A 17,471-nucleotide genomic window follows, 5' to 3' on the forward strand; every position below is an offset into this window, starting at 1 on the left:
CTGTTAATATTGACTTTCCAAGGAAACGGGAAAGAGACATCTGGACATCCCCTTGGACTGGTTTTACTTTTTCTACCAAATTCTTTGCATCTGGAGACTGAGAAACATTAACTAAGGCAGCAACCTCTCGCATGCTCTTCCTTCTAGCCCAGCTCAGTAGCGCCCTCTGCTGCCCTGATACATAGAAAGCATAGCTGAGGTTTAGAGTCCCAAGCACTCTTTTCTCCTCCTACTTTTGGAAGTAGGTCAAAATTTTATTTTCATAGAATCCATAGTTTCTCTGCAGCTGACTTCCAAATTTAAGAACACTGTTACTGTTTAAGTAATTAATTTAAGTTTAATTATCAATAATTTATTTAATTATTATTAATTAGTTAATTATTAATTAAAGTTGAATTAATTTAACTAACACTTTCTTCCTAGCCACTAACTTAGGATAGTCATGATCGATCATTTCATTCATTTTATTAACTATGAAACCTCTTGGAAGATGGTTTTTGGCTAGGTAGGGAAGACAGAGTTGGGGAATTGCAGGCTAATAATTCTTTGGAATTATTTGCTTTTTAATAAATAATAAATAAGTTTTTATTCTGAACTGAAATACCAAAAGGGCACTCCCATATATAAAACAGAATATAAAAGATTAATCTCTGTCCCATACAGCTTGCTTTTAAAAATATATATAATAAATTCAATATGTTACTTTCAATGCTATCCTTCATGTTGGTGCTTCCTTCTGAACTTTCCTGTGTTCTTTCCCCTGTATTTAAAAATGTTTCATTGGTTTCCTTTTTTCTTTAATTTTATTTCTTCATTTTTTACTTCACTATTGCCGGTCTCCCTCAAACTTTCAACCTCTTTTTAGGTGTAAAAAAAAAAAAAAACCTATGTAATCATTGCCAAACAAAATAGTCAAACAGTGACCATGTCTGAAAAATTTTTGTTTATTTCTGCATCTTGAGTGCTTCACCCCTTTGTTAGGGAATATGGTTAACATCGTTCATCATAGGACTCTAGAGCCATGTTTGGTTGTTGCTTTGATCAGAGTTTTTAAATCTTTCTTTCTGTCTTTTTAGATTATAGTGTTTTTATTGTTGCTTAAATTGTCTTGCTGCTTGTGCTTACTTCATTTTGCATCAGTTCATACAAGTCTTCCCAGTATACTCTGAAATTATCTCTTTTGTAATTTCTTAAGATGAAGTAGTATTCTGTTATTTCATTTACCATAATTTATTCACTCATTCCACAGTTGATGAACATTTCTCTTAGTTTCAAATTCATTGCCACAATAATAAATACTGTTATAAATATTTTTGTACATATGTGTACTTTTCCTTTGATCTCTGGTATATAAGGTTAGTAATAGTATTATTGAGTCAAGGGGATGCAGGTTTACTTTTTGTGTATAGATTCAAATTGCTTTCTAGAATAGCTAAAATGATTCACAATGACATCACCAGTACATGAGTGTACCTGTATTCCTACATCTCTTCCAATAATTGCCATTTTCCTTTTTTTGGTCATCTTTTCCAATCAAATGAGTTTGAGCTGGAATCCAAGAGTTGTATTATTTTCCATTCTTCTTATTAGTAATTTGGGGTGTTTTTAATATGACTTGAAAATGTGGATTACTTCCATTGAGAACTGCCTCTTCATATCCTTTCACCTATTGGAGAATGGTTCATGTTCTTGTGTATTTGAATCAATTACTTAAATATCTTGGATATTAGATCTTTATCAGAGAAACATGCTCCAAAGATTTTTTTCCAACTTAACTATTTCCCTCCTAATTTTATCCACACTGATTTTGTTTGTGCAGATGCCTTTCAATCTTATGGAATAAATATTTTTCTTTTTATTTCTCTCTACCCCTTCCTTAATGAAGAACTATCTATGCATTTTTGTGATAGATATCCCCTTCCATGCTCCTTTAATTGTTTATAATATTATCTTTTAAGACATCTACTTTTTTGGCAGCTAGGTGGCACAGTGAATAGAATACTGGTCCCTGAGTCAAGAGGACCTGAGTTCAAATCCAGCTTTAAACACTTAACACTTCCTCAGTGTGTGACCTTGGGCAAGTCACTTAACCCCAATTGCCCCTCCCAAAAAAAAGGCAAAAAAAAAAAGAAATCTACTTTTTTAGGTCAGAATCCATTTGGAGCTCGTTGTGGCAAATGAAGTGAGATATTGTCTAAGCCTATTTTTTTTTTTTTTTGCCATTCCATCTTCCATTATCCCCAGCAGTTTTTGTTGAACATTGAGCTTTTTACCTCAGTCATTACAGGTCTTTTGAATTATCGAATACTATGTTATTATATTTGCTTTGTATGTTATGTACCTAATCTATTCCAAAGATCAACTTTTCTGTTTTTTAACCAGTACCAAATAATTTTGAAAATTATAACTTGATGGTATTTTTAATGGCATGGATAGATCCCCTTCATTTTCAGATGAATTTTGGTAGCATTTTTTCTAACTTTGTAGGGTAATTCTTTTGGTAGTTTGATATGGCACTGATTGATTTAATTAATGTAGATAGTATGGTCATTTTTAATATATCAGCTCTGCCAAACCATAAAAATATTAATGCCTCAGTTCTACCTTTATTTCTGTAAAGGGTGATTCATAATTGTGTTCATATAGTTTCTGTGTATTTCTTGGTAAGTGGATGACTCCAAAATATTTTCTACAATTTGTAGTTATTTTGGATAGAACTTCTCCTTTTATAAATTCTTACTGGGTTTTATTGGAAATATATAGAAAAGCTAATGATTTATGTGGTTATATTTTATATCCTGCTATTTTGATGAATTTCAATTAATTTTAGTTGAACATCTCAGCTTTTTTTAAAAGTCAACATATTATTTATAAAAGCAACAAATTTATTTCTACTTTGTCTTTATTTACTTTATTACTTTTTGTTCTTATCACTACAACTAGTTTTTCTAGTACTATATCATGGACATTCTTAATTTATTTTTGGTCTTATTATAAAGGTCTCAAGAATATTTCCATTACAAATAATGCTGGATTTTGGTTTAGAGAGATAACTGTGTGCTGTATTATGGAAAGGTTAATTCATTCTTGTGCTTTAAAATTTTTTTAAAAACAAAAATGGGTGTTTTATTTTGTCAAAAGCATTTTTATATCTATTGATATAATCATATTTTTCTTGTAATTGTTGTTAGTAATATAGTTTATTATGCTTAGTGGTTCCCTAATGTTGAACCAGCTCTACTTTTCAGGTATAAGTCTAGTCTCATCAGAGTGTATAACCTTAATTGATATATTGCTGTGATCTCTTTAATAATATTTATTAATTTTTATATCATTATTCATTAGGGAATATTGAGCTATAGTTTTCTTTTTCTGTTTTTTTTTGTCTCTCTAGAATAGGTATCCAGATCATATTTGAATTATAAAAATCCTTTGGTAGCATCTCTTTCCACTTTTGAATATCATTAATTATTGAAATTAATTATTTCTTAAAAATTGATTGAATATATATCAATGAATTAAATCTTCCTACCTTTTTCTTTTGGAAGTGCTTTTATAGGTTGTTCAAATTTTTTTTTCTGATACTGGTTTATTTGAATTTTCTATTTTTGTCCTGTTAATCTAGATTCATTATATTTTAATAAATATTCACCCATATCATTTAAGATATCAGATTGGTGGCATACAATTGGACAAAATGGTTTCTGATAAGTTCCCTTGTTTTCTTCATTTATTGTGAGTTCTTTTTCACTTTTGATACTGGAAATTTGCTTTTCTCCTCTTTTTTATTCAGATTAGTTAGGTTTATTTGATTCTATTGTAAAAATAGCTCTTCATTTGATTTATCAACTTAATTTTTTGTTTCACTTTTGTTAATTTCTTCTTTGATTTTCAGGATTTCAATTTCTGTATTTGTTTTAGTTTTTTTTAATGTTGCAAAAATGTTGCTTTTCTAATGTTTTGTTGATATGTGTATTTCTGTGATCTTTCTTTGTTTTGATAGACAAAATTTCCCCTCTGGACTGCTTTGACTACATACCAAAAGTTTGACTCATTCATTTCATTTTCCTTAATGAAATTATCTATTATTTCTATGATTTTTTCTTTCATCCACTAGTTATTCAATATTAAATTATTTATATCTATTGATATTTGAATCCTTTCTTTAAAGGCCCTTTATTGATTTTACTTGTTATTGTGTTGCATTTAAAAGTAAGTAAAAGTAAAAATATGTATTTAATATTTCTGCAGTGGTTGATTTTTTAAAAGTCTCATGTACAGCTGAGAAATGTGTTCATTATTTTCTGTGCCCATTTGGTAATCATCAAAGATCTATCACACTTAATTTTTCCAAAATTCTATTCAGATCCTTAATGCTTTTTCCCTTATTGTTAAATTTATCTAGTTCTGAAAGGAATACATTAAGTTATCTAACTATTGTAGTATTGCTATCTATTTCTTTGTATAATTTGATTAATTTTTCATTTATATAGTTCAGGTGCTATGCCATTCAGTGCATATATTCTCTGTGTATTCATATATAGCATTTATATTTGATATTGATATATATACTTCTAAACACATTCATATATATGCATATATTCTCATTTATACATGTATATGCAAATGTATGTGATATGCAAAGTGATATACACTTTGTGTATATGTGTATATATGTATATACATATATATATAATATTGATACTATTTCATTGCCCATTGTGACTTTAAGCATAATATAATTACCTTGTTTATTTTTATCATACCTATTTTTACTATTGTTTTGTCTGAAATTATTTTCCCAACTTTTAAAATTTACTTGCAGCATAATAAATACTTCTTTATCCCTTTATTTTATCTCTCTGTATCTTTTTGCTCCAAGTGCCCTTCTTGTAAAATACAAATTGTTTTTCTAATCCATTCTGCTATTCTCTTTTGTCTTAAGGGTGAATTCTTCTCATTCATATTCATGGTTATGTTTGTTAATTTTGTTTCTCTTTCCGTCATATCCTCTCACTCTACTTCCTTTCTTAGTGCTTTACCCCAGTGCTTTTATCAAGAAGAAGGTGGTGAAAGAGAAAGTGATTAGTACCATAGGTTCCTTAACTGAAACAATCTGTTTCTATTCCACTATACCTTTTCTTCCCCTTGCCCAGACCCTGATCACTAGTTCTTACCTATTATTAGTTCTACTTTTAATCCTCTCTTTAGGATCTATCCTAAGTGCTGAAGTTTCTTTTCCTTCCAACTCTTTCCTCTTTTGAATTATCCTTCCTCTTATAATTGTTTCTCTTTTGAGTTTGATGCATTTCTATACCAAACTCTTTCTGTTTAAGTATATGTGTGTGTTCACTCTACTTTTGTCTAGTTCTCATGAGTAACATCCATATGATGCCCACTTCCTATTCCTCTACTGCCATGTTTGTATGTTCTTCTTTTCACATACCCTTGTCATGAGAAATAATAGACATTCTCTTATTTCTTTTTACTCTAGTGTAGTGTTTATTATATAGAAGACCAGGACATCAGGGAGATGATGCCCTGACATGCAAGTAAATTGGTTTTAAGTGAGGGAGGGCTGTGCAAAGTAACCAGCCTCACTTTCTCCTCCAGAGTCATTTGGGTCCAGTGGCAAGACATAGATCAGGACGACTGGAGGTGGCTTTGGATGCAGTGGGAGACTTTGGCCTTTTTAAGTTAAGATCTTTAACAGGTCTCAGTCTGACTGAGACAATGCCCAATCAGTAATTAAGACTAGGTAAGAAATGAGGCAGAGAATGGCCTCTTTTACCTAGTTAAAAAAATATCAGTCTGGAAGGGGGAGACTTTCAGAGTTTCTGGCCAAAACAGAGACAATTGTTATTTACATTCACTCTGAGGCACTCAGGGCCCAATTAATGACCATGTAGAGCTTGACCTGGGAGCTATTGTTGGCCAATCAATGAGAGCCAGAATGATTTGGGTTTAAGACATGGTCCTTCTAGCCCATAAACCCCAAGATATCTTTAAAGGTTTCATTGACAAAAATTTATATTCCTTCGGGCAGAGCATCTGCAGGTAAGGGTATCATACCCTATGGGGACAGAGGGAAGACAAGGCAAAGGAAAAAAGAATGGAAGAAAGAAATTAAGTAAGTTCATTCCAGTTGTATAGTTTCATTTGGGTTCCCAGTGGGCTCCTACTACTACTACTCACAGAGGTTGTTGTAAATCAGTAAATCAGTAGTGAAGCCAAGAGTAGATATTCAAGAATCTGAGAGTCCCCTAGGATTCCTGTAAGCCACATTTTTTCATGTCTTTAAAAAATTATATTTGCTAACTCTGGGGAGTTAGATTAAACCTATAAACAGTGGAAACGGGAATGTCATTGTTGTTTGTGCATTCTTGAAGAGGACCAATGACATCACAAGGGTGATGTCTTGAGTTGGTGGTAGATGATGGTCGATTGACTAAGGGCTATTTCTTGGGATAGACAATGTAACTGTTGAGTAAGAGGGTTCTAGGTTCACCAGATGTGACTTTGGTGTGAAATGAATTCCTGGAACATCTCAGAATTCTGAATTTTCTTTCAGATTTTCTTATTTAAGGTCAAATTTGCTTAAATCTTACTACTTATATTGGTTCTGTTCAAACCATAAGTCAGATAGAAAACATGAGAAGGTCAGCCTTGGGGGGAAATGCATTTCTTTTAGTACTAAACTCTATTTTAATGGGTGAATCAGTGAGGCTTTACATTTATTTTTTCCAAAAGATTTGTATAGAATTGTTTTGCATCAGTTTCTCCACACTCCTTGCCTCATCTCCTCTGAATATATGTATAAGGTATGGTCATTCAAAAGAGTCAAATTGATGGCATACACAAGACTCAAATCCATGACATTAAAACAAAAAAATTAAGAATCCTGTTCTGAATATTGGGCCATTCAGTTCCACTACCTATAAAGATCTCTAAGTTCCCTAAAGTCAGCTGATGATTGGGGTATTTGTTAAAAGTTATAAAACTGGGTTGTACAAACCATTGAGGTATAATCACAAATGAACTCATTTTGAACCATTTGCCTCTCTTTGTCCCCTACAGCAAAGAGATGTGTGATGAGAAGAATGGCTTCACAATGTGCCCACTCTGCGACAAATCCTGTGACTATTGGAACCTCAGTACTGCATGTGGCACAGCACGGGCCAGTCACCTATTTGATAACCCTGCCACTGTCTTTTTCTCAATCTTCATGGCCCTGTGGGGTGAGTGGTGCTCTGGAAGAATTGGTAGAGGGATTTTGATTCTAAATGCGCAGAGTGACCAGAATGTACATATCTTAATGTTTCCCTCCCTTACATCCTTTTTCAACATTTCCCATCCTATACCCCAAAACACATATTTGGGGGAGAGGAAGATTTGTCTCCCTTTGCCAAATATGGGGACGAGAATATGAATACTTCTCCAAGTGTTTATGTGATGTCTTCTTTAGAGATTAAGTAGATAAATTTTTCCTTTAATTTTCATGTGAGAATTATTTAGCTAATTTCAGTGCCATGCAAGCCAGTCCACTAATCATCTTCTGAGTGCCGAGCACATAAGGCAAATCTTGTAAATTTAAATTTTTCCACAGATAATCCAGAAATAAATGATAGAAAGTTGAATATTTACAGGAAAGAGGGACGAGAGAATAAGCATTTGTCTGCATGTGTATACGTATATATATATATATATATATATTCATATATATGTATTTATCCATTTTACAGTTGAGAAAATGGAGACAAAAAGGGTTAAGTGACTTGCCCAGGGTCACACAGTGTCTGAGTTCAGATTTTGACTTGGGTGTTCTTGACTCTAGGTGCATTGTTCTGTTAAGTTCATCTCCTAGCTTCCTCAAACAAATTTGCTGTTATAAATTTAATTCTACAATCTATCTCCAAAAGACTTATCAAATATCCCTACTAAAAGTATAGTGCCCAGAATGGAACACAATATTTGAGATGTGGTATGATAAATACTTCCCTAATCCTGTAAACCATGGTCTTACTTATGGTTGCCTTCATTCTTATGGTTTTCATATGAAATAACTGGATTACATGGATGGATGGAGAGATAGATAGGATATTTATTAATTGCTTATTATGTACTAGGCACTCTGCCAACTAGACCTGGAAATACAAATGCGATACTCATTGTTCTGGTGTAAAGGCTGCTTAGCTTATCACTAGGTTCATGAAAAGTACTGAGAAGTACATGAATCCTAATTTGGAACTTACTATCTGTGTGACATTAAAGAAGCTAGGGAGTTGTATTAGATGATTTCTCAGATTCCTTCTAATTCTCAGATCCTATAGTCCTATGGAGGGCTTCTTGAGTCGCATGTGGACAAGGACAAAAGAATTTTCAGGTATATGGAGTTAGTCCCTACTTAGAATTTATTTTTTTAATGAAATAAGTAAAAAAAAAAAAAGCAGAACATGAGGTTATACTACAGTAAAAATGCATAAATGTAGGTTTTTCTGTTCTTCTTTTACATCTTTAGAATCTTTTCATTCTGTGTCCACTGTCATCATCCTACTATCAGGAGGCTCTTTCCCTTCATTCATTAGTTATATAATTTAAGGAAAGGAATTTTGTGTGTGTGTGTGTGTGTGTGTGAGAGAGAGAGAGAGAATACATACATTGAGAGTGGAGGTTCTTTGTATATCTCTTGGTACCTGAGGATATAAAATATTTACTTTAGATTTAGTCTTACTTGGAAGTAAAGGGATGAATTAAATCTCATAAGGAAGGGCTCCAGTTTGAACCACAAGGGTACAAAGAAGCATTATCTTGAAAAGCCTAACTGAGTGTTTCTCTCTCTCTCTCTCTCTCTCTCTCTCTCTCTCTCTCTCTCTCTCTGTCTCTCTGTCTCTGTCTCTTGCACTTCTTCACCGTAAGCCACCATGTTTCTGGAAAATTGGAAGAGGTTACAGATGAGACTAGGCTACTTCTGGGACCTGACTGGCATCGAAGAGGAAGAAGTAAGTTTTCTTGTACATTTGTCTACCCTTGCACATCTGGCTCTCCTTCCCTTGGGAGTTGCTGCTGTCTTGAGAGATGTGGGGAGAGAAAAAACAAAACAAAACACTGGTGCTTGGTGGTGTCTTCTCTTTTCTTTCCTCCCTTGGAATACTAGTCATATTAAGCCAGATTTTTATCCAGCTGCCTCAACATCCTCTTTTATGAAATAAGTTTGCATCACTGGCAAGCATTGGACCTTCGTGGTGGTCCTGAATTGGAACTCCTCTCTGACATCCTACCACCCCAATCAGAAAACAGGCAATGAATCAGATAAACCTTAATTAACATAGATACAAATCTTTTAAAAGTTTTATAGATGGTATTTTAGGAATTTTGTTTCCTTGGTGATAAGGAACACTAATCTCTTTACCTAGCCATAAATGGTCTCTCAAAGATTTTGGTATTTGCTAACTTTGAACTTTTTTATGTATATGTCCAAGTATCTTTTCTCAGATTGTTTGTACCATCCTGGAGTAGGGATGACAGAAGGGAACTGGTTGTCAGATCTTCCTTAACATTGTTGGAAAAAATAACAAAAGTTCTGGCAGATTATTCTGGCTATGGGAAACTGGGATAAGAACAAAAAGGTTAAGGGTGGATTCTCCTAAAGACAAGTTTTCCAGAACAAATGATGTTAAACTAAAAAAGAAAATTGCTTCAGGGTGTGATGAGACAACTAGTGTTAACAAAACACAATAAACAGGGTGCTCATGATAAATAGAAAGCATGAAGGTATGTGTAATAAGTAGCAAAGCCAGAATTCAAACCTTGGTACCTCCTGTGACTCCAAAACTTTCCACGTTGCCAAGATGACTTTTTCTCTGGCTGCAACTGGTAATGGAACCCAGCTAGCCCAGTTTCTTTTGGAGCTCTCCTTTCCCATAGGTACCATTTATTAATCTTTGGGAGTATTGGTGATGGAGAAAAGGGTCAAGGAAATGTGACTTCAGATGATATGAGGTGGGAGTAGGCAAGGGAGAGTCAATGTCATACAGGAATAAAGGTTGAAGCAGCTGCCACATGAGTAGAGAATTGTTTTTCCCACAATGTTCTGACAGAAAAATGGTAAGTGGTATGTAATTAATAGAGTCCTGAATTTTAAACCAAGTTTTCTGTGTTCTCCATGGACCTGTAGTCCCTCTTGTGACATGAGGCAAAGAAATCCATAGCTGCACATATCAGTTACTACCTGGTTTCCTAACTGATTCCAGTGTCTCTTGTTCAAAGAATTTGAGAGCTTTGAGGGGCTTTGAGATCATCTGATCCAAATCCCTTATTTTTAAGGTGGAGAAACCTTTCTTTGGGCCTTTGCCTAGAGAAGCAAAGTGTCCTGCCCAAGGTCACCCAGTGTTGGAACTGCAACCAAAAATCCAATTTCCAGACTTTGAATTAGAAGGGAGCTTAATTATCATATAGATCAGTCACTTCATTTTACAGATAAAGCACTTGAGGCTCAAAGAGGTTAGTCACACAGTTAGTTATAGAAGACCCAGAATTAGAACCTTGATCTTGGCTGTGACACTTAGCATTTAATAGTAATTTATTCTTTGAACTCTAGTTTCTTCATATGAAAAATGGAGATGTTAATATTTAGAGTACTTCTTCAATAATGTTGTAAGCACAAAGCTATGTAAACCTTAAAGCACTATGGAAATGTGAGTTATCATCATCATCTTCATCATCATCAGTAGTATCTCTGAAAATATTTCATTATAGGAAATCTTTGGTAAGCTGAAGCCTGACCACAGTTGAAAAGGACCATGAACTGGGCAGATATGACCAATGGGACCCCTCTCATTAATAGGTCTTCTAAAAGTCATTTTAGTCACATATTGTGGAGGGAGTATTTAATGTGTGTAGGTCCCAGTATCACCTATTATGGGGAAGGAAATAGAGATATGACAGATCTCAGATCTCTAAAGGAATTTTTAATAGTGCTGCTGGAAAAAGGCACATAATTAATGTGCTATAGGCAATAGAGTAGGAAAGCCCAAGTCAAGGATGGTTTCTTGGAAGAGTAGAGTCTTGAACAAGGCTATTAAAGAGGAGCAGGAAATGTTTAGGAGAGAGGTAAATGATCTGAATGAAAAATTGAAGGCAAAAGGGGGCATTTTCTATATAATTTGAACATAGACTCCCAGACAAGCTATTAGTTAGAACATGAGATCCATCTGAAATGAGATGAAAGTTAATGGTATTAGCATGTTATAATGGAAAGGGCCCCAGATTTCAATTTATTGGATCTGAATTTGAATCTCAGCTATGGTACGTAAAACAAAAGAGTGTGTACAATATGGAGGCGCTGTGAAGGAAATGCAAAGTTTAAAGATAAAGTCCTTATCCTCAAGGAACTTACAATTGGAATGAGAAGGCAATATATCAGTACAAAATAGTTATTATATGTAGTAGTGTATTTCAAGTGCAAAACAGAGTAATTACTACATGTGTGATTTTGTCCAAGTCACTTAACCTCCCTTGACATTTGTAAAATAAGGGGATTGGACTTTGATGATCTCTGAAGTACTTTGTGGCTCTGAATCCAATGGTTAGAGTAAACAGATAGCCATGAAAATAGAGGAAAGGTTGTACATTTCTAGGTCTGAGTGGGAGAAGTTTGAGGAGATAAGGATTGGGCCAAGAATGGGATCTTGGAAGAATGCACTTAGATGTAGAGCTAGAAAGAAATATAGAGTTTAGTGAATATAACTATTTAACTTTATAAATGAGGAAACTAGGGTGTCCCAAGAAGTTAGATTACTCTCTAAGGTTATGTGAATAGTAAGCACTCAAGTCAAATTAGAACCAGGGTGCTCATATTTTACTTCCAGCACTTTTTCTAGATATTTCCTGCCCCCTCCAGTTAGATTTTGGATTTCAGTGATGCCTCTAAGAATAGCTGGTTATTATTCCATTTCCTACAGTCTCACCTAAGGTAAAGCATGTCTAGTATCTTAGAATCATAGAATTAGAAAGTATCCATCTTTTTATCTCTAAGTGTTTTGTCTCCTTTGTTGGGATCTTCCTTTCCAGCTCACAAGATGACTGACTAAGTGGACTTATAAAAGTCATTTTGGAGGATGATTACCAAGGACTTGCTGGAGAGGGATGGTCTAATGATGAGTACTCTCCACAAATCAGTACTGGGGTTAAGGAATGGAAGGGGTAGTTGGCCCTTCATTTGATTTAGGGTTCAATAACTCCTCTCATCTCAACTCACCGATCCTGCTATTTTCATGGCTGTCTGGGTTCCCTGACCCCAAGGGAGTTTACGTCTTTCTTTGTTTGACATGGTTTAACACAAACCAGTGGTGTTCTTTGGGTAGTTCTCATTGACTGTATGTAAGGTTTAGCCAAGTAGCAGTTTTGCTTTTTGATGTTTGTTATCAGCTATTTGGGGAAGTGGAGTGATGGAGCCCCAAAAAATGTTTGATACCTATTTTATTTGCAAGCGGTAGGAACACATCTGGCCTTCTAGCTTGGAGATGACTGAGTCATCATGTTTTGGATAGGAACTGATTTTGGTGGGATGGCCAGCACCACTATTGTGCTTTCAGTTAAATTGTTTGTGATATAAAGCATGTGGTTTTCTTTTGAAGCAGCTGACCTGCTAATGTCTCCTCTTTCTTTTCTCAACATCTGCACTACACCAAGGAGAATATTCAGGTTTGATTTTCAGTGTGGTGACAGATGTCTGTGTTTTCCTTCTTCCCTTGTTCTCTGTTGTGTTTTTGGTCCCCACTCCTTGTGATTGATCTGTAACAGTTAATGGCTTACCTTGCCCATCCTGAACCATAGTTTTCATGTATTTGTGATGTTTGGCTATTTTCCACTGGCTAAAAATTCTCCTTTTTTAGTCTTCTTGACCACCTTTCTCTTCTGGTCTTATTTGGTGTCTTAGGAACATTCCCGGCCTGAGTATGAAACTAAGGTTCGAAAAAAGATGCTAGAAGAGCAAAAGAACCGTGTCCAGAAAATAGAAACAGAAAAAACTGAGAGTGAAGATGAGGTAAGTTGCTGAAGTTGACTTGTCCTTATTAATTTTAACTTCCTAAGGTTGTTTTCTTGTTGTTTCTGAAACTGCTTGATAAATGAAAGGTTAGAATATTGAACATGAGTGAATTCCTTCCTCACTGATGAGGTAAAATGAAATGAGACTAAGAATTGTCTTTTTATCACTGCCGCCAAGATTTGTAGGAAATGGACATCAGTCCTACTTCAGTCAATATTTTGCTCTCAACTCTGTTTTTTTTTTTTCACTCTAGGAAAGGCAGATAATTTTAGGGGATGGGAGGGAGACAATCTAGACCTTGGCTATATCAAATTCTTGAGCATCTAGCTTCAATAGTAATTTCAGGGGATACGGTACAAAATGGCCTGTAGGGCCCACAGTATCAAGCCACAAGACCAGCTTCCTGAGCTGCTATCACAATCTATTGCACCCTGCTGCTTACTCAGGAATCCTTGAAAATTCACGTATAGGATGATGATTATGGTTCCTCATTTGTGCTGCCTTTTGGACTTTAATGATGCCTTGCTAGACATTCAAGAAGATAGTATAGATGGTGTTTGTCTCCTCTATTCTCCACATCTATCACCAACCCTTTGCTTTAGGGTTTCTCTTCCTGACAAATATGGACTGAGTAAAATGAGAGATTTTTAAAAATCTGTTTGTTATTTGGATTCAAATTTGTCATGAATTCATTTTATTTCATTTTACATACTCAGAGTTAGAACTTCTCCATCTTAACATGCAAAATTATGCAAAGTCAAAGGCAAAGGGATGTGGTATTTCTCTCTCTTCAATAGGACTTCAGTATAAGACAGAGAAGCCTTCTGCTTGCTTAGAGTTGTGTTGTTTGGAAATTATCAACTCGTTCTTAGGAAAAATAATCATCACTTTCAATACCACTACCAAGCAAGAACAATTTCACTTCAAAAAGCATTCATCAAATGGCATTATTTTCATCCTCCTCTCCATTCCAAATACTTTTGAATTATTTCCTCCCTCCCTCCCTCCCTTCTTATTCCTCTCTCTCCCTGCTTTTCCATCCCCCCACCTTGAATTTCTCCCTGTCTAGTGTCCCTCCCTCTATTTACAAAGAATTGTAGATTTACACCTGGAAGGGACTTTAGAAAGCATCATATCTAGCCTCATCACTTTACAGATGGGCAAACTGAGGCCCAGAGAGGCTTGTCTTATTTCACTCAGGTAGTGAGGGGCAGGGTTCTCTGACAAAATCCTGTGTGCTTTCACAGTGTTCTGCATTCTCCTAGACCTGGGATAAACAAGCCACTTTATTTTATTTGGCTTACTTACATTTGACCTAGCTAAGTAGCTGCTTTCATAGAATCAGAGAATCGTTTCATTTTTTCATTTCATGCCTCTTGCCTTTGAATATATTTCATTTGAATCCCCGCTTATACTTGTTTTGGAGTTGATCATTCCTTCTTTTGGGTGACCGCTAGATCTACAATCATTTTTTCTACTCTTCAATAAATTCATTACTTTACCCATCTCTCTGGTTTTATTTTTTGAATTGGGGTCTATACTAAAGGCCAGGATCTGCCCCTTGCTGATGTTTTAGGGAAGGTAGTTAGCCCTGCCTAGTTTCACTCTGTGTTCCTGTGCTGACCTCTAGCTTTAAGGGCTTGCCTTCCCCTGATTCTTTGTGGTGCAATGCAGTGGATTCTCTTGACCTGCTTTGTGAGGAACAATAGAATCCCTGAGCCCAGGGTGTTCCATTCTGAGGCTTATGGTTTCTGTACTGGTTTTTGCTCACTGTTACTCCCTAGGACTTTCAGGGACCCTACCTTGGGGCTTTCTGACCACATTGGGGTTTTCTTGAGAGAGTGTTTGATCGTGTTGCCTTAAGAGAGCTTTGCAGATCCCTGGGCCATCTCTGGTTATGAAAGGAGGTTACCCTGTGCTGTTACTGACCTTAATGCTGTTCCCTTTCTCTCTTGCCCTCTAGCTTCTGACTGACCTCTTATGCATTTCCAAGATGGAAGCTGTCATTGTATTTCTTCCAAGGAATTTTTGATTGTCAGCTGAATGGGCTGCCTCTTGTTTACAGAGCCATTTTGACCTTCTATTGTTTCTAATCCATAAAATTGGCAAAGATGATAAAAGATGGAAATTTAAGGGTTGAGATAAACAGCACATTGGTTCACATGTTTTACTGTTCTACTCTATCCTCAAAATACAAATACTCAGTTAAAAAATACTTTCTTGAACTGCTCATCTTTTAAAACTATCATCTCCTAAAAATCCCTGTCTGCCTCCTTTCATCTTCAATTTCCTGAAAACCTTTGTCTGTACTTGCTGTCTCTACTTCCTCACTATGCATTCATTTGTCAATCCTTTGCAATCAAGTTTCTGAACCACCACTTAAATCAAACTGATCTCTGAAACCAACAGCAATTCTAAATTGTGCTAACCTTTCCTTTCTTAGACCTTCTCTTTCTTGACCTCTCTATAATGTTTGATACTATTGGTTCATTTGGTTTTTTGTCACTGTTCTTTCCTGTTCTCCTCTTCCTTGTCTAAACACTCCTTTGGAGTCTTGTCTGCTAGCTAATTGTCCATCTCTTTCTCTTTTGGTATGGGCATCCCCAGACAGAGCTGTTTTTTCTTCCCTTTCTACCTGTGTTCTTTTGTAGATATTATGAGATCTCATGGACTTCAGGTATCATTTTTAAACAGATGACTCCTAAATCTGTATATTTAGTCCAAATCTTCCTCTTGATGAATCCCATATCACCAGTTGCTTTCTGGGTATCCTTCTGGATGTCCTGTAAACACCTCAAAATAAAAATATTTACTATGAAACTCAAGGTCTTTCATCTAAGGTTACATTTTCTTCAAATGTTCCACTTTCTTTTGAACAGAGCCTCTTCTTCCTAGGTACCCAGTTTATAATCTGAAGCCCTCACCAATTGTATCTCTTGTAAGTATTTCCTTCTCTCTTCACATAACCACTCCCCCAGGTCTGGCCCTTACCTGATTCTGTAATAGCTTCCCAAGTATTGTCCTTCATACTCTCTCCCCTCTTTATTCCACCTTCTACACAACTGCCAAAATATTATTCCCAAGGCCCAGGTCTGGCCACATCATTCCATTGTGCCCACCTCCATTCTGGGATATTTTTTTACAAACTCTTTCCTCTGCCTGCCATACTTTTTTTCCTCATTTATGAATTTTTTATTTTCTTCAACTTTCAACTCAGGAGTTACCTCCTCTGTGAAGCCTTCCCCAATCCCTTTCAGTTCTTGGTGGTCTAATTCTCCTTAAATTTCCTTTACTATATTTATTTATATATGTGCTGCATCCCTTTAATAGAGCATAAGCTCTTTGAAGGCAGGAACTGTTTTGTTTTTGAATTTTTTCTCTAGTGCCTAACACAATGCCTTACATAAATATTTGTTGACTTGAAATACATTATAGTACTGCTGTCCTCACTAAGATCCCTAACATTTGGAATGAAGTGCTACAAAAATTGCTGAACCAGGCTGTAAAAGGCCCCTTTTGGTGAAAAAATGTTGCCCTTAGTTTAGATTACATTGTAGAACTTAAGTTGGCAAATAAGTCAGGAAAGGCACTTCTGGGATAAACACAGAAGGGGACTCAAGATTTAGTCTGTGACCCTGCCTCCGTCTCTTACGCTCACTGTGCCTGCCTTAGTTTTATACCTGTCACATGTGGCCAGTTATTCCCACCCATTGCCTATATCCCATAGCTGTGGAATAGAATAAGATCATAACTACTAATGCTTCTTGGAGTGAAAGAGTATGGAACAGTGGAAAGAATGTCATTTTGGGAATTAAGAGACCTGGGTTTCAGTCTCTAGTCTTGATTCTATCATTAGTGTTTGTTCTCTTTCTCTCTCTCTCTCTCTTTCTCTCTCTTCCTCCCTCTCTCCATCTCCTCCCCTCCTCTTTCATACTTCTCTATGATCTTGAGAATTCTCATTTTCATGCTGTATAAAAATCAGAGGATTAGACTAACTATTCTCTAAAGGTCCATTTTAGATCTAAAATGTAAATCCTAACAACAACTAGGATTTCCTTGGGAATAACCTGAATCACTGAATTTTAAAGTTGGAAAACCAAATCTCAATAGCCAGCTTGTCCAACTCTTACATAAAAAAGAATCAAATAAAATATTCTCCAAAAGTGATCATTCAATCTCTATTTGAAACTGCCTCCAGTTAGGGAGAACCCATTAGTTCTAATGGCAGTCCATTCTACATATAGATCTGTCCATCCATCCATCCATCCATCCATCCATCCATCCATCCATCCATCCATCCATCCATCCATCCATCCATCCATCCATCCACCCATCCACCCACCCACCCACCCACCCATCCATCCATCCATCCATCCATCTATCTATCTATCTATCTATCTATCTATCTATCTATCTATCTATC

The 17,471-nt window shown here is 35.6% G+C and overlaps 1 protein-coding gene across 1 annotated transcript in view; it reads left to right on the forward strand.

Annotated features, from left to right (window-relative positions):
• ANO2 (anoctamin 2) overlaps window positions 1-17,471 on the forward strand; it is a 573,391-nt gene that overhangs the window by 328,572 nt on the left and 227,348 nt on the right. Inside the window, exons 13-15 of the mRNA XM_069106084.1 lie at window positions 7,078-7,238; window positions 8,917-8,999; window positions 12,938-13,045. Coding sequence (XP_068962185.1) covers window positions 7,078-7,238; window positions 8,917-8,999; window positions 12,938-13,045 — 352 coding nt within the window. The remainder of the gene's footprint in view (window positions 1-7,077; window positions 7,239-8,916; window positions 9,000-12,937; window positions 13,046-17,471) is intronic.

Source organism: Petaurus breviceps, unplaced genomic scaffold (assembly GCF_028583685.1).
Source record: "Petaurus breviceps papuanus isolate PSGF00001 unplaced genomic scaffold, PetGlider_PUasm1.0 78, whole genome shotgun sequence".
Lineage (NCBI taxonomy): Eukaryota > Metazoa > Chordata > Mammalia > Diprotodontia > Petauridae > Petaurus > Petaurus breviceps.